We start from the raw sequence: 25,533 nt of genomic DNA on the forward strand, positions 1-25,533 counted from the left end.
TTAAATGACATCCAAGATGTATTTCTTTTCCTACGAATCTAACCCAAAGGCAATACACTTTCTAGTATTTTTTCTGTCACTTTGATTGTTTGCATCAGATATCACTTTCTTTTTAACTTGATAGAGAATTTGATGTTTGAGCCCCAGTTCTGCTTTATGGATTTTGTGGCAAGATCTTAGACAAGCCAAAATATCATTATTTTCTATGGTTCTGCTCTACCTACTCTTGGATTCTTACCTGTTCTTAAAAGCAAGAGTTCTTTGCACTTAGAATCCCATTCAAGGAGAAGGACTTGGTAGAGGAACACAAATTTCAAGTAAAGTATGTTTACCTACATCTTTGGCAGGCTCTTAAAAACATTAGAATTTCTCAAGCAAAGGAAACTTTTCAGATTGAAAAGGGAAACCATCTTGAATAAAGAATTGTATGGACTGCTAGTATCTTTCTCAGGAAACAGTACTAATTTTGGCACTGGGCTTGGGACAGGCACCAACATGCTTTTGGTAATTAGTGTCTGGGAAATAGCGTGTTGTTTGGGCACTTCAGATCGATGCCAACTTGCTATGCCATCTTAAGTACTGGTTCACAGCTTTGAAACCTCATGGAACCCCAAGACCTTAGAGATGGATTGATCATGTAGTTTCACTTTGTAGGTGAAAGTCTGGGACCATGTTGAACACTTTTTCTAGTAATTCTTAAAACCATGAGACACCATAGTCCTAGTGGCTAAGAATATGAACCTTGGAGTTAGTCTAGGTTTAAATCCCAGCTATACCATTTAGCTTTATGATCTTTGGGATATTTTTTATATTTATTCATTTAACAGACATTTAGGTATTGTTTTTTATGTTCCAGGCACTGTTCTAATTGTGTGAGAAATATTACCTCATTAAATCTTTGTAACAATCCTATGAAACATATTATTATTGTCGTCTCCCTTATCCTCCTCCCCACCTAGATACTTTACCTTCTTAAGTTTGTTTCCTCATTTTAAGATAGAGATTACACTAGAGTTATTGAGAGGATTGAGTGGGGTGGTATATAGAGTGCACTCTGCACAGTGGCTGGACCACAGTATGCATTCTCTGTTGACTATTGTTATTTTCTCTGAGAAAAGCAACATTTTTGGCAAACTGCTGCCTTCACCTGTGATGTAACTGTCAGAGTAGTAGGGATCATTCCCTACAGGGTTTCTGAAATGCTTACAGGAACTTTTCTTCTTTTCCTGAAGAATTTTGAGTTGGTCAAGGAAAGTCTCAAAGTGTCTAATTCTGTCAAGACACAATCAGCACCTTTAGGGTGTCATGGGTTTTGGGGGCCAAGTGAAATCTAAGTTAATATCATAGTTGTTGTACCAAATCCAAATCTATATCCAAGGGATTATCAAAGGGTCACAGGTCTTTTTTTTTCTTTTTCACTTTATTTAAAGATAACATTGGACTTCAGAAAAGTTGCAAAAACAGTACAAAGAAGTTCTGGTACCCTTCATCCGAATTTCCTCAAATGTTAACATTTTATCACAGCTGCTTTGTCATCCTCTTTATATATACATGCATGTGTGTAAATACTTAAATTTTCTTGAGCTGTTTTAAGTTGCACACAATAAACCCTTTTACCCCTAAATACTTTAGTGTGTATTTCCTAAGAAAAAGGACATTCATATAACCACAATATAATAATCAAAATCAAGAAATGAATATTGAAATAATATTTACTCTAGATTTTATTCAGAGTTCTCCATTGTCTTCATTAATATTCAGAGAAAATCACCTAGGATCATTCATTGTGTTTAACTGTCATACCTCTTTAGTCTTCTTTAATCTGGAACGGTTCTGGAGACTTTGTCTTTTCACGACGTTGGCATTTTGAAAAGTACGTGCCAGTTATTTTGCAGAATGTTCATCAATTGGAATTTGTCTGATGTTTCCTCATGCTTAGGTTCCTCCATTATTATGCAGTCTGGATAAGACTACCACAGAAGTGAGATTGTGTCCTTAGTGCATCATGTCAGGGGTCATATAATGTCTGCTTTTCCCGTTATTGGTGATGTTAACTTTAATCACTTATGGTGCCAGCCAAGATTCTTCCCTGCAAAGTTACTGTTTTTCCCTCTGCAAATAATAAGTATCTAGTAGGAAGACTGAGTCTATGTAAATATTTTGTTTCTTATCAAACAGTCACTAGTTTTATCATCCATTGGTAATTCTTGCCTTAAATAATTATGGTGGTTGTCAAATTGTGATTTTTCTAATTTCAGTATTTTATATTTATTAATCAGCATTTTAATGTAAGAAAGAGCTCTCATCTTCCCTATTTGCTTACTTATTTACATTGGTATGGACTCATGGTTTTCTTTTTTATTCCATGGGGGTATAATCTGTTACTATTGTTATTTATTTTGATGCTCAAATTGTACCAGATTGGCCAGTGGGAGCTCCGCCAAGCTGGCCTCTACATTCTTTTGACATGACTTCATTATTCTTGATCACTTACTTGTTTTCTGACATAACAAGATGTTCCAGTTTCATTTTGTATTTTACTTGTCAGAGCCCTGGAATCAGCCAGAGACCCCTGGTTCCTTTTAGTGGAGAATGATACTTAGAAGCCAAAATCTAGAATGCAGGTGTGTTTGGTGCTATTGGAGTGTCTTTGCCTCTAGATCCTCACAGTGGAAAGAGCTAGGATACATATTTATATATAGCCTATATATCCCTAAGCTATATAGGAGATACAGAGATATATGATATATACATGTGTATAACACACATCTGTACCTTTTTATATATTAAAAACAATGAGTTCATACTGATCTCTCTCATTCAGTCTAATGGTACAGGGTTCATTCTAGCCTTTCCCTGTCCATATTTATAATTCTCTTAGAATAAAGAAACCTGGCTCCCAATTTCCGCAGTGTATTTACTTGTTTACTCAGTCTGAGAATATACATAGAATAGTTTGGAATTGCTAATATATTTCATTGTGGAAAACAAAACTACTAACTAGAGTTCAGTATTTGTTTACAGTTCTTTATGTCTGTAGCCTAAGGGTAAAATTACTGTGTTCAAATGTTGGGTTAGGTACACACCCTTTTAATGTAGTTTTTTAATCCTTTGAAATACAGTTAAATTCATTGATTTCTAGTTGTGTTCCATTTTTAGTTTTCCCCCTCTTGTTGATTTTGTTTGCTTGTTTGAGTATGTGTAATGTTAACATAGTTCTAAAAGTTAGAACTAGGCAAATAGGTATACTCAGAAGTGTAAGTTAGAACTAGGCAAAAAGGTATACTCAGAAGTGTAACCCTTATTCATTTCTATCTCTTACCCATCTTTCCATTATTTCCATTGCATTTCCACTCACCCTCTGTAAGTAACCAGTACCATTGGTTTCTGATTTATCCTTCTGTTTCCTTTTGTACAAATGAGCTGATACATGTCTGTCTGCTTTCCTTCCTTTTTTTTTGTTGTAGTACTTCTTTTGAATAGTGAAAATTTGGTTCTCCAAATTATATTATACCTTTCAGTGTATTTTTTGGCCTTATAGTGCCTCATCAACAGTACCTACTCAGAATATATTTGTGTAAATACATAGTGATTATACATAACTTGTTTTAGGTGTGGCATTTGATAGGCAGTCTCATTACTTTATAGTTATACCATCATGCACAGTGATAACTATGCTCTTAAGATTTTGAATGTCTCATAGAACTCCTTGTTTGAAATGGGCTAGTTTCTTTCCATTGTATGTAGTGCAGGTATTTAATGATCATCATCATTGCAGATATTTAAATGATGTTTTTGTATATCCTCTTATGTAATTCAAACATGTCGGAATTAAAAAGCTTTGAATTTCCAAAGAATAGTAACTTTTTTTTGCTTGATTGTACAGTAAAGCACAGCAATACTTAGAGGGTCTCCCTCTTCCTCCCTCCCTCCCTACCTCCCTCCCTCACTCCCTCCCTCCTTCCCCCTCACAACAGCAATAAGAGTTTCTTAGCTTCTTGATCTTGGGGGGCAACTTTCAATTTGTTTCTTCATTGAGTATGATGTGAGCTGTGAGTTTTCATAAAGACCTTTTATCATGTCACAGAAGTTCCTGTCTATTCCTAGCTTTATGAGTGTTTTATCATGAAAGCGTATTGGGTTTTGTCAGGTGCTTTGTCTGCAGTCATAGAGATGATCACGTGGGTTTTTTCCTTTGTTTTTAAATTTTATTTATTTATTTTTTGGCCATGCCATGCAGCTTGCAGGATCTTAGTTCCCCTACCAGGGATTGAACCTGGGCTCATGGCAGTGAGAGTGCTGAGTACTAACCACTGGACCACCAGGGAGTTCCCTCCTTTGTTTTATTAATATGGCATATTACAGTGATTTTCTATGCTGAATCAGTCTTGCATTCATGGGATAAATCCCACTTGGTCATGGTGCATAATCTTTTTAATATGCTGTTGGATTCAGTTTGCAAGTATTATGTTGAGGATTTTGCATCTGTCTTAAGGATATTGGTCTGTAGGTTTTTTGTATTGTATTTGTCTGGCTTTGGTTAGGGAATGCTGGCTTCATAGAATGAGTTAGAAAGTGTTCCCTCCTCTTCTATTTTTTTGGAAGCATTTGAGAAGAATTGGTGTTAATTCTTCTTTAAATGTTTGGTAAAATGCACCAGTGAAGCCATCTGGTCCTGGGCTTTTCTTTTTTGGGAGGATTTTGGTTATTGATTCAGTCTCTTTACTTGTTATAAGTCTGTTGAGATTTTCTATTTCTTCTTAAGTCAGTTTTGATAATTTTGTGTTTCTAGGAACTTGTCCATTTCATCTAGGTTATTTAATTTGTTGGTGTACAACAATTCATAGTATTCTAGTATTCTCTTATATTTTTTATTTCTGTAAGGTCAGTAGTAGCTTTGGGTTTACTTTGCTCTTCCTTAAGGTGTAAAGTTGGGTTATTGATTAAGATCTGTCTTCTTTTTTATTTTTATTTTATTTTTTTTTGCGGTACGCAGGCCTCTCACTGCTGTGGCCTCTCCCGTTGCGGAGCACAGGCTCCGGATGCGCAGGCTCAGCGGCCATGGCTCATGGGCCCAGTCACTCCGCGGCATGTGGGATCTTCCCGGACTGGGGCACGAACCTGTGTCCCCTGCATCGGCAGGCGGACTCTCAACCACTGCGCCACCTGGGAAGCCCTGTCTTCTTTTTTAATGTAGATGTTTATAGTTGGAGACTTCCCTCCGAGCGCTGTTTTTGGTGCATCCCATGAGGTGATTTATTTATTTATTTATTTGGCCTGTGCTGGTTCTCAGTTGCAGCATGCGGGATCTTCATTGCAGCATGTTTAGTTGTGGCATGCAGGATCTTTAGTTGTGGCATATGGGCCTAGTTGCGGCATGTGGACTCTTAGTTGCAGCATGCATGTGAGATCTAGTTCCCTGACCAGGGATCGAACCCAGGCCCCTTGCATTGGGAGCACGGATTCTTACCTACTGGACCACCAGGGAAGATCCTGCATCCCATGAGTTTTTGTATTTGCGTTTTTGTTTTCATTTGTCTTAATGTATTTTCTCATTTTCTTTTTGATATCTTATTTGGTCCATTGGTTGTATAATAGTGTGTTGCTTAATTTCCATATATTTGTGAATTTTCCAGTTTTCTTTCTGTTATTAATTCCTAGCTTTATTCCATTGTGGTCAGAGAAGATATGTCGTATGATTTCATCTAAAGTTTATTGAGACTTGTTTTGTGACCTAACTTATTAGGCTGGGCAGAGTGTTCTATATATGTAGACCCTGAACAAGTGGGGTTGATCTGTATATAATTTATAGTTGGTCCTCTGCATCTGTGGCTCCTTCACATTTGTGGATGCAACCAATCATAGACCATGTAGTACAGAGGTATTTTCTATTGAAAAATATCTGCATAAAAGTAGACCTGAGCATTGAAACCTGTGTTTGAATGCTCGGGTGGACTGTATATATGTATATTAGGTTTAACTGGTTTATAATATTAAGTCCTCTGTTTCTGTATTGATACTCTATCTAGATATTCTGCCCATTATTGAAAATTAGAGTATTGAAGTTTCTAACTATTATTGTAGAACTATTTCTCCCTTTAGTTATGTCAATATTTCCTTCATATATTCTGGAGCTCTGTTGGTATGTGCATATATGTGTGTAATTGTTACGTCTTCCTGATGAATTGACACATTTATTATGAATGTCCTTCTTTATCTTTGTTAGTAAAAATTTTTGTCTTAAAGTCTATTTTGTCTGATATAAATATAGCCACTCCACTTTTGATAACTGCTTGCATGATATATCTTTTTCCATCCTTTTGCTTTCGACTTAAATGTGTTTTTTAATCTAAAATGTCTCTTTGTAGACAGCATGCAGTTAGATTGTGTTTTTTGGTCTATTCTGCAAATTTCAACATTTTGATTGGAATGCTTAATATTTATATTTCATGTAATTACTAGTAAGATAGGATTTACACCTGTCATTTTGCTGTTTTTTTGCTGTATGTCTTATTCCTTTTTACTTACATCCCTGCATTAGTGCCTTCTTTTGTGTTAAATAGATATTTTCTAGTGTATCACTTTAATTCCCTTTAAATTTTTTTTTACTATATATTTTGAGTCATTTTCCTGTTTCTTGCTCTGGGGATTATAATTAATATCTTAATTTATAACAATTTGGTTCTGATTGAAACCAGCCTAATTTCAGTAGCATATAAAAACTTATACAGCTCCATTCCCTCCCACCTTCTTTGGGCTGTTATTGATATACATATTACATCTTTAAATGTTGTATGCTCATCAACACAAATTTTAAATTATTTTTTATACAATTGTCTTTAAAATCAAATAGGAGGAAACGTTACAAAGAAAAAAATACACATATGCTGTCTTTTATATTGACCTGTGTAATGTTACTGATTTTCTTTTCCTTCCTTCCTCCCTTCCTTCCTTCCTTCCTCCCTCCCTCCATCCCTCCCTCCATCCCTCCCTCCCTCTCTCCCTCCCTCCATCCCTCCCTCCCTCCCTCTCTCCCTCCCTCTGTGTGGCATGTGGAATTTTAGTTCCTCGACCAGGGATCAAACCTGTGCCCCCCGCAGTGGAAGCGCGAAGCCCTAACCAAACCACTGGACTGCCAGGGGATTCCTGGTCTTTATTTCTTAATGTGTATTCAAGTTACTGTCTAGTATCCTTTATTTCAGCCTGAAGACTCCCTGTTGTATTTTTTGCAGAGCTGGTCTGTTGCCAACAAATCCTTTCAGTTTTTGCTTATCTGGGAATGTTTTATTTTCTCTTTAATTTTCAAAGGATACTTTTTTCTGGATGTAGAATTCTTGGTTGACACACTCTTCCTTTCATTACTTTTAGTATGTTGTCCCAATGCTTTCTGTCCTCCATGGCTTCTGATAAGAAATCAGTTGTTAAACTTTTTGAGGATGCTTGTATGTGAGGAGTTACTTCTTGTTCTTTCAAGATTCTTTTTTTTAAAATGTTTTTTTAAAAATATTTATTTATTTATTTATTTTGGCTGCACTGGGTCTTAGTTGCAGCATGTGGGGTCTTAGTTGCAGCATGTGGGATCTTCATTGCAGCATGTGCGACCTGTAGTTGCAGCATGTGGGCTCTTGGTTGCAGCATGCGGACTTCTTAGTTGCAGCATGCATGCGGGATCTAGTTCCCCGACCAGTGATAGAACTGGGCCCCCTGCATTGGGAGCGCAGAGTCTTACCCACCGGACCACCAGGGAAGTCCCTCAAGATTCTTTATCTTTGACTTTTGACAGCTTAATTATGATGCGTCTAGGTGGTGATCTCTGAGTTTGTTGAGTTTTTTGCATGTGTAGATTGATCTTTTTCATGAAATATGAGTTTTCAGCCATTATTTCTTCCAATATTCTTTCTACCCGTTTCTCTCCCTTCTTCTAGGACTCTCATTGTGTGTATATTGGTAATCTTTTTTTTTTTTTTTTTTGTGGTACGCGGACCTCTCACTGTTGTGGCCTCTCCCGTCGCGGAGCACAGGCTCCGGACACGCAGGCTCAACGGCCATGGCTCACGGGCCCAGCCGCTCCGCGGCATGTGGGATCTTCCCGGACCGGGGCACGAACCCGTGTCCCCTGCATCGGCAGGCGGACTCTCAACCACTGCGCCACCAGGGAAGCCCTATTGGTAATCTTGACAGTGCCCCACTTGAGCTGTTCATTTTTTTTCATTCGTTTTTTCTTTTATGTTCCTCAGACAAGGTCACTTCAGTTGACCTATCTTCAAGTTCACTGATTCTTTCTTCTGCCTGCTCAAATATACTATTGAGCCTTTCTAGTGAATTTTTCATTTGTTATTGTACTTTTCAACTCCATAATTTAAAAACTAATTTTCATCTCTTTGTTGAGACTTAATTCTCATTGCTTTAGTTCTTTACACATGATTTCCTTCAGGTTTTTGAACATATTTAAAATAGCTGATTTAAAATCTTTGGCTAGTAAGTCCAATGCTTGGGCTTCCTATTCCTCAGTGACAGTTTCTATTATCTGCCTTTTTTCCCATGTGTGGGCCATACTTTCTTGTTTGTTTGCATGCCTCATAATTTTTGGTTGAAAACTAGACGTTTAATATATGGCAACCCCGGAAATTAGATTCTCCCTTCTCCCTCAGGGTTTGTTATTGTTGTTGCTTTTTGTTTACTGACTTTCCTGAACTTATTCTGTAAAGTTTATATTCCTTGTTAGGTGTAGCCAGTGAAATCTCTGCTTAATTAGCTTAGTGGTAAGCTAATGATTGTACAGATTTCCTTAACAGCCTAGAACGAGTAAGTCTCCTATTCTTTGCTGAGTGGCCCTATGTTCATATTAGGGTCTACTTTCAAAACTAAGGCAGTTTCCTTAGCTCTTACTTCCTTTGTGCACAGAGCCTCAATATTCAGTCATAAGTGAGAGTGTAGGACCTTCTCAGGTCTTTCCTGAATGCATGGCCCTGTGTGTACACAGTTATATGCATATGTGTAACCTTTTAGATCCCCAAAAGTATGTCATATTTTCTGGACATCTCATTCTGCAGCTTTGATTAGCTTCTTGGTCTAAATTTTTCATTGCCCCATGCAGGTACAGTGTTAAACAATTGCTGCTGATTGTTTTTGACAAATGCCCCCAGGAAAAGGCTGTTCATACTGGGTTATCTCTAAGTCAGGTCAAATAAGGACAAGCTTTATGAGTAGTATTTTCTAAAGAACTTTCAGATAGGCCAAAAAATGACAATTCTCTGCAGATGGGGCTTTTAAAGAGTACCAACCCTGTTTTGACCCTTCATGTGGCTGCTGAGTTGGTGGCTTTCATTGTATTGCTATCTGTTGGTTTTCAAGGCTACCCTGGAGCTGAGGAGAGGGGGATGGGCCTAGGGTATGCTTAAATACCACATACAGTTTTTTTTTTTTTTAACCAAAATTCAGCTATTTTTCTTGAATAAGAAAGAATAAATGTTCCCTGGATTGTTGCAGGTCTTTGGTTAATTTCCAAAATACTGAAGAAGTTTGAGTTTTTGCCAATGTTCTCATTGTATTAATGGAGGAGGAGTTTTTGGAAGTCCTTACTCCTTTTCCGATGATATCACTCAGTTATTGGGTCGGCCAAAAAGTTAGTTCAGGTTTTTCTGTAACATCTTATGGAAAAACCTGAACAAAGTTTTTGGCCAACCCAATTTTTTTTAAGGCAATATGAATAATAATGTTTTTATTCATGTAGTTATCCATTTCTGGTGCTCCCCATTCCTTTATGTAGATTCATATTTCCATCTGTTATCATTTTATTTCTGCCCAAAGGATTTTTTTTTTTTTTTTAAATTTTTGGCTGCTTGGAGCTTTGTTGCTGTGCACGGGCTTTCTCTAGTTGTGGCGAGCGGGGGCTGCTCTTCATTGTGGTGCGTGTGCTTCTCATTGCGGTGGCTTCTCTTGTTGCGGAGCACAAGCTCTAGGCATGCGGGCTTCAGTAGTTGTGGCATGCAGGCTCAGTAGTTGTGGCTCACAGGCTCTAGAGCACAGGCTCAGTAGTTGTGGCGCACAGGCTTAGTTGCTCCGTGGCATGTGGGATCTTCCTGGACCAGGGATTGAACCTGTGTCTCCTGCATTGGTAGGTGGATTCTTAACCACTGTGCCACCAGGGAAGTCCCCAAAAGACTTCTGATATTTCCTGTGGTACAGGTATGTAGGTGATGAATTCTTTCAGTTCTTATATGATTGATAAGGTCTTTAAGTCTGCATCTCTGCATCTATGTTTATGAGGCATATTTGTTGATAGTTTTCTTATATTTGTCTGGTGTTGTTATCAGTGCAGTCATGGCCTCATAAATTGACTTAGTGTTCCCTTCTCTTTTGTTTTCTGAAAGTGATTGTGAGTAATTAGTATTATCTCTTCCTTGTATGTTGATAGAATTCAATAGTGAAACCATTTGGACTTGGACTTTTCTTCGTTGCAACAATGCAATGTCTTTAGTATATAGACAGCTAGTATATACAGAGCTAGTCAAGTAATTGTTTTCTTCGTGAATAGATAGATATTCCTTTGTTACCGCTTTAGTATCTGTTGGGTCTATAGTGATATTACCTCTTTCATTCCTGATATTGGTAGTATTTGTCTTCTTTTTTTCTTGATCAGTCTAGGTAGAGATTTATCAGTTTGATATTTTTAAAGAATCAGCTTTTGCTTTTATGATTTTTCTGTATTTTTCTGTTTTCAATTTCTTTGGTTTCTGCTCTTTTTCTTTTCTTTGTCCCCTGCATTGGCAGGCAGATTCATAACCACTGTGCCGCCAGGGAAGTCCATCCTAGAGTTTTGATATATTGTATTTTCATTTTCATTCCATTCAAGTTATTTTCTAATTTCCCTTTGACTCATGATTTATTTATATGTGTATTATTTAATTTATAGTTATTTGGGGATTTTCCATGTATCTTTATGTTATTAATTTCTAATTTAATTTAATTATGGTTGTAGAGCATACTTTGTATGACTTCTTTTAAGGTTTGTATAATCTGTCTTGGTGAATGGCCTGTATATACACTTGGTAAGAATGTATGTTCTCTTTTTGTTGGGTGGGGTTTCCTATCAGTGTCATTTAAGTCAAGTTTGTTGATAATGTTCAGGTCTTCTGTATTCGTGCTGATTTTCTGGCTTATTGTTCTATAAGTTACTAATAGAAGAATTTAAAATATTTAAGTATAATTTTAGGATGGTCTGTTTCTCCTTTAATTCAGTTTTTTCTTCATGCACTTTGAAACCCTATTGTTAGGTGCATACATATTTATGAAGTTATGTCTTCTTGGTAAATTGGCTGTTTTTTAAAAAAATTCTTATTTATTTCTTTATTTACTTATGGCTGTGTTGGGTCTTCGTTGCTGTGCATGGGCTTTCTCTAGTTGCTGCGAGTGGGGGCTACTCTTTGTTGCGGTGTGCAGGCTTCTCATTGCAGTGACTTCTCTTGTTGCGGAGCACGGGCTCTAGGCACACAGGCTTCAGTATTTGTGGCGCACAGGCTTAGCTGCTCTGTGACATGTGGGATCTTCCCGGCCTGGGGCTTGAATCCATGTCCCCTGCATTGGCAGGCAGATTCTTAACCACTTTGCCACCAGGGAAGCCCAAAATTGGCTGTTTTATAATTATTTAATGTTCTTTTAAAATGTTATTGCTGATTTATTAATTCTTTATTCCAAAAAAGCACTGTCCCACAGATGAGAGTTTAAGTAATAACTGTTCAATACTTCTGTTGCTTTTGTTTTGAGTTTTCCAGATCTCCCTTCAGTTGTTGTGTTCTAAATTGTAGATGGTCCCAACAAGCTTCAGTGCTCAGGGTTGGCGTTGGAATCTGGATATGGGAATATATGAGGATTAGGTATGTGCCTAAAAGCCATACCTAAAGAGGACTCTGAAACTGGGAGTTTGAGTAGCAAGGATTCAGCTTCTGATTTATATGCTTTGTATCTTAAATGTATAATTCCTTTATCTTTTATTAAAATCAAATATGGGGAGCTTCAACAGTTGTGTAAACATAATGGTAAATGAGTACACATGTACTTTCCGTGTAAATTTGTAGCCAACGTTTTGCTTTATTCACATTTTTTCTCTCTTTTGTATGTGTGTATATGTATGTTTTGTATATATACAGGCACACTCCCCATTTTAACAGCTGAACCAATGAAAGTTGTAGACATTGTAACACTTCTAAAAATTTCAGCATGCCTCTACTTCATGAATAAGACTATTTTGCTGTGTCATTACAAAATTTTTTTCTTTCTTTATTTTGGCTGCGTTGGATCTTCGTTGCTGCACGCAGGCTTTCTCTCCTTGGCGAATGGGGGCTACTCTTCGTTCTGGTGTGCAGGCTTCTCATTGTGGTGGCTTCTCTTGTTCTGGAGCGTGGGCTCTAGGCATGTGGGCTCAGTAGTTGTGGCTCGTGGGCTCTAGAGTGCAGGCTCAGTAGTTGTGGCGCATGGGCTTAGTTGCTCCGTGGCATGTGGGATCTTCCCGGACTAGGGCTCGAACCCACGTTCCCTGCATTGGCAGGCGGATTCTTAACCACTGTGCCACCAAGGAATTCCCCTAGGAAAATGTTAAAGTAATTTCTTAATGACATCTATTATCTATTCTTATTTAGATTTATCTAGTTGTCCCAGATTATCTTTATAACTTTTTTCCATTCCGGGTTTCAACCAAAGTTCATATTTTGTCTCATTTGGTGTAGACCAGTGTTTCTCAACTGGGGACAGTTTTACCCTCCAGGGGATGTTTGGCAATGTCTGAAAATGTTTTAACTTTTTCCTTTAGTCTTTGTATTTCCTATAAATGAGAAGTTAGGTTTAGAAGTTTAATTAGAGTCAAGTTAAACATTTTGGGTAAGAACACTTCATTTTTGTTCTGTTTACTTCATATTGCAGCACATCAGGAGACTAAGTTTGGTCACTTGACCAAATGTCAGGAATGTCAGGAATCTACAGTGTAATTTCTCCTTAGCAGTTCACAATATTTTGGGGTGATCCTCTGACACCCTGCGTATCCTGTTACCCATGATGCTTTAGTATATTTATCGATAATCCTTACCTGAATCAGTTATGGGGTTCTAAAGAATGATTCTTTTAAATATGTCATTCTTTTCTTTGTTTATTACCAGCATTTGTCAGTAAGAAAGAACCTTTCTTCTTATTTTTCCCTTTTATTTAATTTTTAAAATTTTTATTCATTTAATTTTATTTATTTTTGGCTGCATTGGGTCTTTGTTGCTGTGTGCAGGCTTTCTCTAGTTGTGGTGAGAGGGGGCTACTCTTCATTGCGGTGCACAGGCTTCTCATTGCTGTGACTTCTCTTTGTTGTGGAGCATAGGATCTAGGAGCATGGGCTTCAGTAGTTGTGGCACGTAGGCTCAGTAGTTGTGGCTCGCAGGCTCTAGAGCACAAGCTCAGTAGTTGTGGCACACAGGCTTAGTTGCTCCACGGCATGTGGGATCTTCCTGGACCAGTGATCACACACGTGTCCCTTGCATTGGCAGGCGGATTCTTAACCATTGCACCACCAGGGAAGTCCCCTGTATGTATTTTAGTATCAACTCATCTAGCATGAGAAAAAGTTTTGAAAAAATTATTTTCACTGGAATCATGTTAAATGTAGGTGTTAACTTTAGAAGGATTGACATTTTTATAATGTTGAAGTCCAAGTACAAGAGATGTCTTCATTTTGTTCAAGTCTACTTTTGCATCTTTCATGGATTTTAAAAAAGTTTTTCTGAGTTGTTGCATTCCGAGTATTATATCTTTTATGTTTCTATTATAAACAGCACCTTTTCATCCATTGCATCTTCTAGCTGGGTATTTTATGTATATAAGAAGGCCTACATTTTATATCCTGTTACTATGTTAATTTCTTTTATCATTTCATTTTAGCACTGATTTTCTTGTATTTTCCAGTCATACCCATCATATCATTTGCAGTTAGAGACGGTTTTCTTCCTTTCTGGTTCTTATACTTCTAATTGTTTTGTTCTGTCTGCTTGTGCTGGCTAGTACTTTCAACACAGTGTTAGATAATAGTGGAAATTGTGGGCATCCTTGACTTGTGTGTGCTTCCCTCCCCCAGACTGCCCGTAAATTGAGAGAAGAAAAGGTCCCTGCATTCCAAAGAATGTAATGCTGGATAAAGCCATTCCCCACCTCCCTACCCCTCAGTAGAATGAACCATCTGAAAGTTTAATGTATTACTTAAAAGGTACAGTGTGCTGGTGTTAGGTGACCATATTCTTAGTCCCAATTTTATGTAATGTTGCCCTTTTTAATAAAGTTGTTTTGTGTGTGTGATTTAATTGTATGTTTTTGTAACATTTCTAATAAGACTCATCCATTAAAAAAGTCTTTGAAACATTATGTTGTAGTTAGGCTCTCCTTTTGCCTGTTTGTATGCTCAGACCATTGGTAAGTAGACTTATACTCTGAGAAACAGGGCCAGGAAGTCGATGTGAGGTCATTATGTTGATTTTTCCCCCCTCAATAAAGGTAGCTCAAACAACATTAGAAATTATTATATGCCTTTAAAATTATGCTCTAGTTGCTTAATTTTTATAAGCTTTAGGGTAGAAGTACAATCAAAGTTCTCATTTCTATTTAGTATTAAATTGTAGCATAAAAAAATGATGTATCTAAGTTACTTAAGTAAATATGCATACATGTGATCTTTAGTGCCTAATGTGGTATAGATGCTGAGTACTTTGTAAGTTGAAGCTGACAGGCCAGAAAACTGCATTACCTCTTTCCTTATATGATTCTTCTTCGGTGAGTATATCTCCAAAGAAATGAATTAGGTGGTAAATTGGATGGAGTTGGGGAGCTGGTGCTGCTTGGTTAGCTTTTCCTTTGTCGTACCAGAGACATTCCATTGGTCATAATGAAGCCCGTGAAAGATGGATGAGTGATACTAGAAAAACAGCTCAACACATGCTTTATTTTGAGTGAACCTTCATAATTGATTTGGTTTGTAAAAGAAAACATACTTCTCAGCTCTGGTAAGACATGGAGTGCTATAATGCAAAGAGAGCTCTGGCCTTTGAATCTAGTCATCTGGGTTCTAGTCTTGGCTCTTTTTGACCTTGAGCAAGTCATTTATCCTCGTTAGGTCTTCTGTCAAATAGTAAGGTTGCTCAAACCATCTAAGGTCTCTTCCACCTCTCAATTCTCAGACAGTAGAGCAGATATGGGTTTGGTATTGACTGTTGGCATGTTGATGCTCGTATTTTAGGCATTTTAAGCCCCATATCCCTATTTTTATTTTGGCAGTTAGTTGCCTTAGGGAATATATATATGCGTATGTGTATATATAGTGTATTCTAAATTTACGTGAGAATAAAATATTTTACAACTATCCTTTTAAGCTAGCACAATCTGTTACAGAAGGGTTCTGTAGGATCTATTCTTAACTCTTGAAGTGACAGAAAAATTTCCCTTTCATTTTCACGATTTTAAGACTATAATCAATCTAAAATAGGTGCATTATCCGAGTTCTATTCCGTGTTGCTTTAAAGTCTTCAGAATTCTTCTGAACAACATTTTTCCCTTTGATTGTGATCTTTTTAAATATTCAGGTTTTTTTTACCTGAATGTTGTGTTAGGAAAACTCTTTGAGTTTTCAGTCTGTTAAAGCTATTATTTCTTGAGTCATATTGTGATATCTACAGTACCTGTGCATTAATGGCCTCTCCTTACTTCATTTGAAGAGTCCCGATATTAAATCAGTTTTCAAAAGAGGAACCAAAGGCAGGAAAACAATTACAAACATACTTCACTTCAGAGATCATTGTTTTTTACCAATAAAATGTCAAAATGAGTTGCAAAAAGCATTCAGTTGTGGAGTAAAAATATTTAAGATTGTGTTTCTTATCGATATTTAGCTCTAAGAAGCAAATCTTTCTTGGGGTTTTTACATGTTAGATCTATTTATTTGTCACATCTTTGGGAAGAAATGTTGAAAGGTTACAAGGAAAGAGAAGATAAGGCGTAGATGAATGTTATCAAGAGGCTTCTGAGAAGGGTGAGTTTTTGGCAAAGTTTTGAAAGTAAATGTGTATTGATAGGGAAAAAAGGGTGTTTTCTGAAATAACTTAGGTTTTTAAAAAAAATTAATTTCTTTATTAATCTTTTGTTTCTTTTTTTTTTTTTCGGTAAGGAAAAGTTAAGGAAGGTACTTTGTTTTATGGTCTCAGAATGTCAGGTTCTGTTCAGAAATCATGAAAAGAAAAAAGACTTAGTCTGTATATTTTTGCAAAAATGTTTGAAGATTTAAAAATTCATATATACTTCCAAAGTTATTTTTATTTAACAAGCACTTACTGTAGTTTTATTATATATCTATCATTACTGTAAGTGCTATACAGTGTTAATTTATTAAATCCTCATAACAACCCTAAATGTTTTCATGAAGATAAATATTTCAGGATTATAGTTTAAATGCTTTTGCTAAATTTTCATGTTTTTCCCCAGTTTATTTAACAAAAGTAATAACTTAGACGATAAACCACATTTAGTTTAACACGAAACTTTTCTTTTTTTTTTTTTGCGGCACGCGGGCCTCTCATTGTTGTGGCCTCTCCCGTTGCGGAGCACAGGCTCCGGACGCACGGGCTCAGCAGCCATGGCTCACGGGCATAGCCGCTCCGCGGCATGTGGGATCTTCCCGGACCGGGGCACGAACCTGCGTCCCCTGCATTGGCAGGCGGACTGTCAACCACTGCGCCACCAGGGAAGCCCTAACATGAAGCTTTTAACCTCATATTTTGTAGTGAAAATTCTGTACTGCTTAGTGGTTTCATTAAAATATGTTGCAAAGATTTGAGTATTTTTTTTTAATATTTATTTATTTGGTTGTGCTGGGTTTTAGCTGTGGCACGTGGGCTCCTTAGTTGCGGCATGCATGTGGGATCTAGTTCCCTGACCAGGGCTCGAACCTGGGCTCCCTGCATTGGGAGCACAGAGTCCTAACCAATGTGCCACCAGGGAAGTCCCAAGACTTAAGTATTTTTATAGTGGACATTTGATAGGCAGATATTCTCCATTACAGATGTTTGTGATATAGGGAAAGCAGAGACCTAGGCGGAAGTAAAAGTAAGCTTTACTTACATGTCACAAGCATTCATTTTGTCTTATTTACTTTTACACAAAGTAATTACTTTGGAACTGTTGACAGCATACAGATTTGAAAATGCATTTAGAGTAATGATTATCCCTAAGCAGCATAATGTATCATTTATACTTTTTTAAAAAAAATTTATTTATTTAGTTTTGGCTGCGTTGGATCTTCGTTGCTGTACGCGGGCTTTCTCTAGTTGCGGTGAGTGGGGGCTGCTCTTCGTTGTGGTGCACGGGCTTCTCATTGCGGTGGCTTTTCTTGTTGCTGAGCATGGGCTCTAGGTGCACGGGTTTCAGTAGTTGTGGCACGTGGGCTCAGTAGTTGTGACTCGCGGGCTCTAGAGCGCCGGCTCAGCAGTTGTGGCGCACGGGCTTAGTTGTTCCGCGGCACTTGGAATCTTCCCGGACCAGGGCTGGGACCCGTGTCCCCTGCATTGGCAGGCGGATTCTTAAGCACTGTGCCACCAGGGAAGTCTCATTTATATTTTTTATTTGACTTTATTCTTATGCCTTCTACAGGTGAGGGGAGATAAAATAAAGCTGTCATATTTGTAAGGAAGGTGCTTTTACTTTTTCCAAAGTATCTTCTACCTTTACTGTGAGCTAGTTTTTCTGTTGGGTTCTTCTCTTTGAGGACCTTTCAGTTTCCTTTGCTTAAGTACCGAGATCGTGGAGGTTTTGTTGTTGTCTTTGCCTTTGCTTTGCGATTCTCCCACAATTACAGTTATATCAACTTTCTCTCTGGTACACTTAATACATATGACAGACAATTAGACAATAGACAGTTGTCTAATAGACATTAGACAATTCTCTGGAACTCTTCAAGTAGACATGAAATTTTATTCAAATAGGTATTTATTTGAGTATTGAATTAGCTACCTATTCAAATAGGTATCTACTTGTGATGTCTTATCTTCCACTCCCTGCTCAGTAAACTAATAGTGAATGTTGTCTCTAAACTGTTTCTGACTCATCTAAAGGTTAATATAGCAGAAAATAAAATTTACCTTTAATTTTACCTTGTTGGTGGAATCAGTAGGGGGTGGAATGTGATTATCTGACATATTCTGAACACCTTTGGGTGTTCTGAAGGTGAGGGGATGAGACCTGATGTGCTGCCTTGAAATAAGGTGGCCAGATTGGGTGAAGAGAGCATGGTTTACTCCAAGTGTCAGACCAGATACACTTTGCAGCATGAATTGGTCCCGTCATCTTGAAATATAGCCTGGTGTAGGATGTAGAGATTGCCTAGGGGCTAGAGTTATTTTGTTTTATTTCTGTTATGAATAACTCAAATTTCATCTGACCCTGGGCCAGTGAGGGAATGGTTGATATCAGGGATTCTTTAGAACCATTTTGAGAGTAATTTCTTTTAAATTAGTATTCTTCCTGCAATTAAATATAGAACATTGAATTTTGATATACACCCTCTCCCTCCTACCCACTCTGTCATTTATTTCACACCCACTCTTACCCAACACTCCATGGAGCTTCAGTTTTCTTTTTACCTGTTCTTCTGTTTAACAATTTCTTATCTGTGGCTCTGTGTAAGATAAGAATGTCTCTGTATGTCAGTATGAGATCAGTGGTCATATGCCAGGTAAGGATCTGGGTGCAAAGAAGCTGCATCAGACTCGTTATAGCACTCCTACTACATTCTCTAAGGAGCCACGCTGCCACTTAGAGCAAAAAAGGAGTGGACTCTTACCCTCTTTTTTCTTCTCCTCTTGGATTAAAACTAGAGTAGGGTGTTGTAGTTCTTCTCCTTGTGGTTGGGCACTTCTCCTTTGGCCTAGTATCAAGGATCGCCTGTTCCAATCCTGGTCCCTCTAAAGAGTAAAGCACTACCTCTCTCCCTCATCCCTTTCTAAATTAGCTTCTATATTTGAGTTTCAGGGAAAGATACTTACAGTTCCTTAGACTCATGTCCAGAACAGGGTGCTAGAGGAAGCTTTTCTATGATCAGGTTTCCTTGTGGATCTGGTGGTTTGGCTGTCCTTCCTTTGGATACCACAAAGTAGTCTTTTCCCTCTTTGAGATTTCTCAGTTCCTGCTTTCCGGCTTCATATATTCAAGGGTCCTGAGATTCAAGGACCCTTGGACATATGCCATTGGTTTCTCCTAGTATCTCACCTCTCTTTTATGCTATCCTTTGACTCTTTTTAAATTCTGCCACTGCTGTCTGATGGAACACTTACTACGATTTTTCTAGATAATTTAAAAAATTCTCAGGCTTCCCTGGTGGCTCAGTGGTTGAGAGTCTGCCTGCCGATGCAGGGGATGCGGGTTCGTGCCCCGGTCTGGGAAGATCCCACATGCCGCGGAGCAGCTGGGCCTGTGAGCCATGGCCGCTGAGCCTGCGCGCCCGGAGCCCGTGCTCCGCAACGGGAGAGGCCACAACAGTGAGAGACCCGTGTACCGCAAAAAACAAACAAAAATTCTCCTTTGGAGAAGGCAGACTGAATGGAAAAGAGCTACTAACTTGTCACTGGAAGATTTGAGTAGAGCCACCTAATATCTCCATTTGCTCTTGTAGATCTAAAAATAGGTTAGGGGAATTCAGAATGCAAGAGTTAGCTAGTGGGCCAACTTTCCAGCTATAATTTTGATGAAAGAACCAAAGAAGAATGGCCAGATAGCTATTAAAACATCTTTTATAAATTTTGGTTTTGATGTCAGCCTTTTATTTTTCTTCTCAGTCGCTTTAGGTCGTAACCAGCCTTTGAAAAAGGAGAAACCCAAATGGAAAAGTGATTATCCCATGACAGATGGACAACTACGCAGCAAGAGAGATGAATTTTGGGATACCGCACCAGCTTTTGAAGGCCGTAAAGAGATTTGGGATGCCTTGAAGGCTGCAGCACATGCTTTTGAAAACAATGATCATGAACTGGCACAGGCAATCATTGATGGTGCGAACATAACGTTACCACATGGTAGGTTTGGTTGTTGTCAAGGACAAAGTGGAACATCATCAGCTCCTTTCTAATAGCAAGAAACCAAATGGGAAGTGTTCATTTTCCTGCTATGCATTATTCTAATTTTTTTTTTTTTTTAATGTAGCAAAGAGGAACATTCCTCTTTGCTTCTTGTATATCTTTTAGCTGGAGATGGGTTTACTCTGTGTGTGTGTGTATGTGTATTTTTTAATATCAAGAAAGAGAACACTTGATAAACCTGTATTTTCTAACTTCCGTCTAATCTAGTTCTCCATCAAGGCCTGCCCCCGGCCCCAATCTTCTAGAGCTTCTAGTTCACTGGTTTCCTGCTAGCACTAGAGAGGTAGTCTCAAGTTGAGATCTCAGAAGCCATGGAGACTCAGTGGACACACCTTTAGTCATTATCCTTTCTCATTAAGTCTGTTTTTAACATAATGAGCAAACCTAAACTTAGAAGTGAGTCTCACATATTCTTAAGGACAGTTTTCTATGACTGTATCCCTGAGCTTTATTAGAAACCTCTCTCCTTTGCTTAGGAATGTGACTCTAACGACCACCATAAGCTTCGAATGTTTCCAGGGACACATGTATGCTGGATGCATGCATATCCTCATGTTTAGTCTCCTTGATTAGAAACAAAAAAGTTTCATGCTATACTAAGATTTAGATGTTAATTTTACAGTATATTATATTCTTGTTCTGTTGATTACTATATTTATAAATTGACTTTTCAGTTTTTCAAGTTAATATTTTTCTAAGTTGTCTCTTTAGGTCCGATATCCTATATTTCGTTGAATAGTTTTCTATTTATTATTATACTCTCATTGTTTTGTTTGCAGTATCTTCCTTTTTTTTCTTTTCTTCTTTCCTTTCTTCCCCCCCCCCCATGGGAATTTTTAGTAAAAGGTGAAAGATTCATACGATCTGAAGAGAAACACAAGTATCGTTCAGTATCTTACTTTGTCTACATTTTCAGAGGAACAGTGCTTTTCACTGTTTAATCATCGGCTTTGACTCTTTGTCAAATAAAAGGTATTTAACTTAGTATCCTTTCCAGTGTTCCAAATCTCCATTAATTTTCCGAATTAATTGTGCTTCCAAGAAACTTTTAAAAATATATATTCCATAGCTGTTCTGTTCTTTAGTAGTAAAACCTTATTAGGATGGGCTTGGGTTAATAACATTGAGCACCCTATATATATAGATCACTATATATAGATCACTTTTTCTACGCAGGTGTAAAAATAATCCGTCCTACATTTGAAAAATTTATAATAGAATGCAGTTTTAGTATGACTCTTTAGTCCCTATTTTCATGGATAGTCTCTGAATTCTTTACTTCTTACATGACTGGAGTGGACATCACCTTGTTCCATTACCTTTCTTAGTTCTATAATTTGTCTTCAAATACTACCTTTATATAATATAAAGGGAAGGGCCTTCCTTTACAGTTAGTTTTATCATCCATCTCTTTTTACTGCTTACATCCTATATTTTAAAAGCAGAATATATTGGTATCTGTACAGGCCCGCGAGTGGGGTGGGGTTGGTGTTTATCTGTGATTTAGGAGCCCAAGGCCCAGAACCTTGGAACTTTGACTTCCTTACTTTGTACCTGTCATAGTTACCTATGGGAAAATCTAATTTAGTTCTGTTAATTATGGCCTTGTTTACAAGTTCATGGAGACATAACAGCTGTGTTACATTTAAGGCAGGGACCTATGCATATCCTATTAGAAACGGGCTCAGATCTCTAAAAACTCAAGTCCCTCATTTCTGTTTATCTGTGTGAACCGCAAAGTAATGATCCTGGCAGCCCCACCAACCAACAGACTGGGGAGAATTATTCTTGGAAATTTGAGAATATTGGATGAGCCTCAACTCGTCCCCTCTATGTTTAAGGAATATTTTCTGCTTTAGCGTGAAAGAGTCAAATTGACTTTCCTCAAGCTTTCCTCTTTGAAAGCTCTGTAATAACTTTATGTGTATTAATATTATTGTCATTGGTACCCTTGATTGATTTCCCTTGTTCATATCTGAAACTTATCAATAATGTTTCTTGGGTAGACTTTTGAATTATATTTCGTCAGGTACTCTAACTCACCATTAGTTTATAACTTAGCTATTTAGTTACATGTTTTTACCTACACCTCACTGGTATTGGTGAAATCCCTTCCATCTTTTAGGTGTAATTACGTAATTGAAATTTTACTTTGGATACATTTTGTTGTATTAAACCCTAACCATCCCAAAGTACTTCATATTTTGAGTTTAAAATATTGCATAGGCTTTAGCTCTTGTTTAGCTCAGGCTTTGGTATCAGACCTAGCCTTACTTCCTGCCTCTACTGTATTACTTATAGCTATGTGCCTTTGGGCAAATCGCTTCTTTTCTGTAAGCTTCATTTCTCTCATCTGTAAAATATGGATTGTAAGTACCTACATTGTAGGGTGGTCGTATTGATTAAATGTGATTATAAAACATGTAAATTGCTTACCGTAGTCCAAAAAACACTTAATAAATAGTAGTGCTGATGATTGTATCTTTTTTTTTGAATTTTATTTATTTTTTTATACAGCAGGTTCTCATTAGTTATCCATTTTATACATATTAGTGTATACACGTCAATCCCAATCTCCCAGTTCATCCCACCACCACCACCACCGCCCACCCACCACTTTCCCCCCTTGGTGTCCATATGTCTGTTCTCTACATCTGTGTCTTAATTTCTGCCCTGCAAACCGGTTCATCTGTACCATTTTTCTAGGTTCCACATATATGCGTTAATATACGATATTTGTTTTTCTCTTTCTGACTTAACTTCACTCTGTATGACAGTCTCTAGATCCATCCACGTCTCTACAAATGACCCAATTTCGTTCCTTTTTATGGCTGAGTAATATTCCATTGTATACATGTACCACATCTTCTTTATCCATTCATCTGTCGATGGGCATTTAGATTGCTTCCATGTCCTGGCTATTGTAAATAGTGCTGCAATGAACATTGGGGTGCATGTGTCTTTTTGAATTATGGTTTTCTCTGGGTATATGCCCAGTAGTGGGATTCCTGGGTCATATGGTAATTCTATTTTTAGTTTTTTAAGGACCCTCCATACTGTTCTCCATAGTGGCTGTATCAATTTACCTTCCTACCAACAGTGCAAGAGGGTTCCCTTTTCTCCACACCCTCTCCAGCATTTGTTGTTTGTAGATTTTCTGATGATGCCCATTCTGACCGGTGTGAGGGTCCTTTCTTTCTCTCTTCTCCTTCTGGGACCCATATAATGCGAATGTTGTTATGTTTAATGTTGTCCCAGAGGTCTCTTAGGCTGTCTTCATTTCTTTTCATTCTTTTTTCTTTATTCTGTTCCGCAGCAGTGAATTCCACCATTCTGTCTTCCAGGTCACTTATTCGTTTTTCTGCCTCAGTTATTCTGCTATTGATTCCTTCTAGTATATTTTTCATTTCAGTTATTGTATTGTACATCTGTTTGTTCTTTAATTCTTCTAGGTCTTTGTTAAACATTTCTTGCATATTCTCGATCTTTGCTTCCATTCTTTTTCCGAGGTCCTGGATCATCTTCACTATCATTATTCTGAATTCTTTTTCTGGAAGGTTGCCTATCTCCACTTCATTTAGTTGTTTTTCTGGGGTTTTATCTTGTTCCTTCATCTGGTACATAGCCCTTTGTCTTTTCATCTCGTCTGTCTTTCTGTGAATGTGGTTTTAGTTCCACAGGCTGCAGGATTGTAGTTCTTCTTGCCTCTGCTGTCTGCCCTCTCAAGGATTGTATTTCTTGAACTCTGACATTAACAAGTGAATTCCTTGCACCTAAATTATAGATTTCAGTCATTTTCTGGATGTACTGTCTACTGGTAACATCTTTCTTTGGCTTTTAGGATACCCTTCTTTTGGGCATATGCCTAATGGAATTTTGAGGTTATGTTGATTCAATAGCAACAATAGTGGCAGATTTATTTATTTATTTATTTTAAATTTTTATTTTATTTATTTATTTTTGGCTGTGTTTGGTCTTTGTTGCCGTGTGCGGGCTTTCTCTAGTTGTGGTGAGCGGGCTTCTCATTGCGGTGGCTTCTCTTGTTGCAGAGCATGGGCTCTAGGCACCCAGGCTTCAGCAGTTGTGGCTTGTGGGCTCTACAGCGCAAGTTCAGTAGTTGTGGCGCATGGGCTTAGCTGCTCCGCGGCATGTGGGATCTTCCCAGACCAGGGCTCGAACCCGTGTCCCCTGCCTTGGCAGGCAGATCCTTAACCACTGTGCCACCAGGGAAGCCCAGTAGTAGATTTATTAATTAGACACCTAGCAGTGAGGACATTGTTAGTTTAGCATCATCTCACACCTGATCCATGCCCATCCCCTTCATCTCCGTCTGTCAGTATTACCCATAAGATTACTGAACTAATCATAGATTGACAGCCTGAAGAGATCCTAGGATATACGCTCCTTTCTAAGTTTTCTTCCAAAAATCTCCTTTTTTGTTTTCATCTCATCCTCTCTTCTCTTCCCATAATCTTTTTGTTATCTCAACCTTATTCATATTATCTTCCCAGTATAAATATTATATATATTTAACTTTATATATAAAGTTCTTTCAAGCTTGAAAACCATATGAAAATGTCTTTGTAAATGTTGTTTGTATCTGTGTTGTCTGTTATTTTAGATTGTATGCTCAAAGTAAGCAAGGATTATGCCCTTTTTGATTTAAATTGTGTTTAGTGTCAGTGTTTTATGCATAAATATTATGTATTTGTCAATGGCCTTTTTTCTTGTGATGATAGTTACCTTTTCTGTTGTTTCAAGGAAACAACCCTTTCCCCCATATTTTCGCTTTCTTTTCTTTCTCTTATAGTGGTTCCCTTGATAATTAATGTGTTTTATCTTAATTCCAGTCAGCAGGTCATATTTATTATATTCCTGCCTGTCCAAGCACAAAATAATTCTGTGCTCTTTAATTATCTTCCTCTATTAATATCTGTGAGAACTCTTTAGTTTGTTATTCTCAAATGGCAGTAGGGATTTTTAAGAGGGAGGTTGGTGTCATAACTACCTGGGGATTTTACATATGAATGTATATTTTCACTTTGGAAATTATGACTCAGGTAGAGGATAATATGGACATGTGTAATAGTGTACTATTGTGGAAAAAGCTCCCTCCGTGATTCTAATGTCTGCTACTTCTTTTCCACAGCCTCCCCATCCTAGAAGAGCTTTAGTTTTCATTATTTACACAGCATTTTTTACTCATGGTCTTAAATTTCTTAAAGAGCTTATTTCCTTTTTCTAATTGAGTGCTATTTTGTCACTACCTAAAATTCCTAAAAACATTCCTAAATACAGTGTTTTGCCTGTGAAACCAGCTTATAGATTAAATGGCATGCCCAAATTAGCATAAACATGGTGAAAAGAAGGTGGTTTTTATTTTCATATT

At 37.6% G+C, this 25,533-nt stretch overlaps 1 protein-coding gene across 5 annotated transcripts in view; it reads left to right on the top strand.

The window, feature by feature from the left end:
• Nucleotides 1–25,533, top strand: part of UBTD2 (ubiquitin domain containing 2) — a 54,639-nt gene that overhangs the window by 18,771 nt on the left and 10,335 nt on the right. For 4 of the 5 annotated variants that reach the window (XM_033432077.2, XM_033432076.2, XM_004272001.3 and 1 more), the window contains one exon: nucleotides 19,845–20,081. The exons of the other annotated variant lie outside the window; for it this stretch is intronic. In XM_033432077.2, the coding sequence (XP_033287968.1) occupies nucleotides 19,907–20,081 (175 nt within the window). In that variant the 5' untranslated portion in view covers nucleotides 19,845–19,906. The remainder of the gene's footprint in view (nucleotides 1–19,844; nucleotides 20,082–25,533) is intronic. 5 annotated transcript variants of the gene reach the window in all.

The sequence above is a fragment of the Orcinus orca genome, chromosome 3 (assembly GCF_937001465.1).
Source record: "Orcinus orca chromosome 3, mOrcOrc1.1, whole genome shotgun sequence".
In the NCBI taxonomy this organism is placed as follows: Eukaryota; Metazoa; Chordata; class Mammalia; order Artiodactyla; family Delphinidae; genus Orcinus; species Orcinus orca.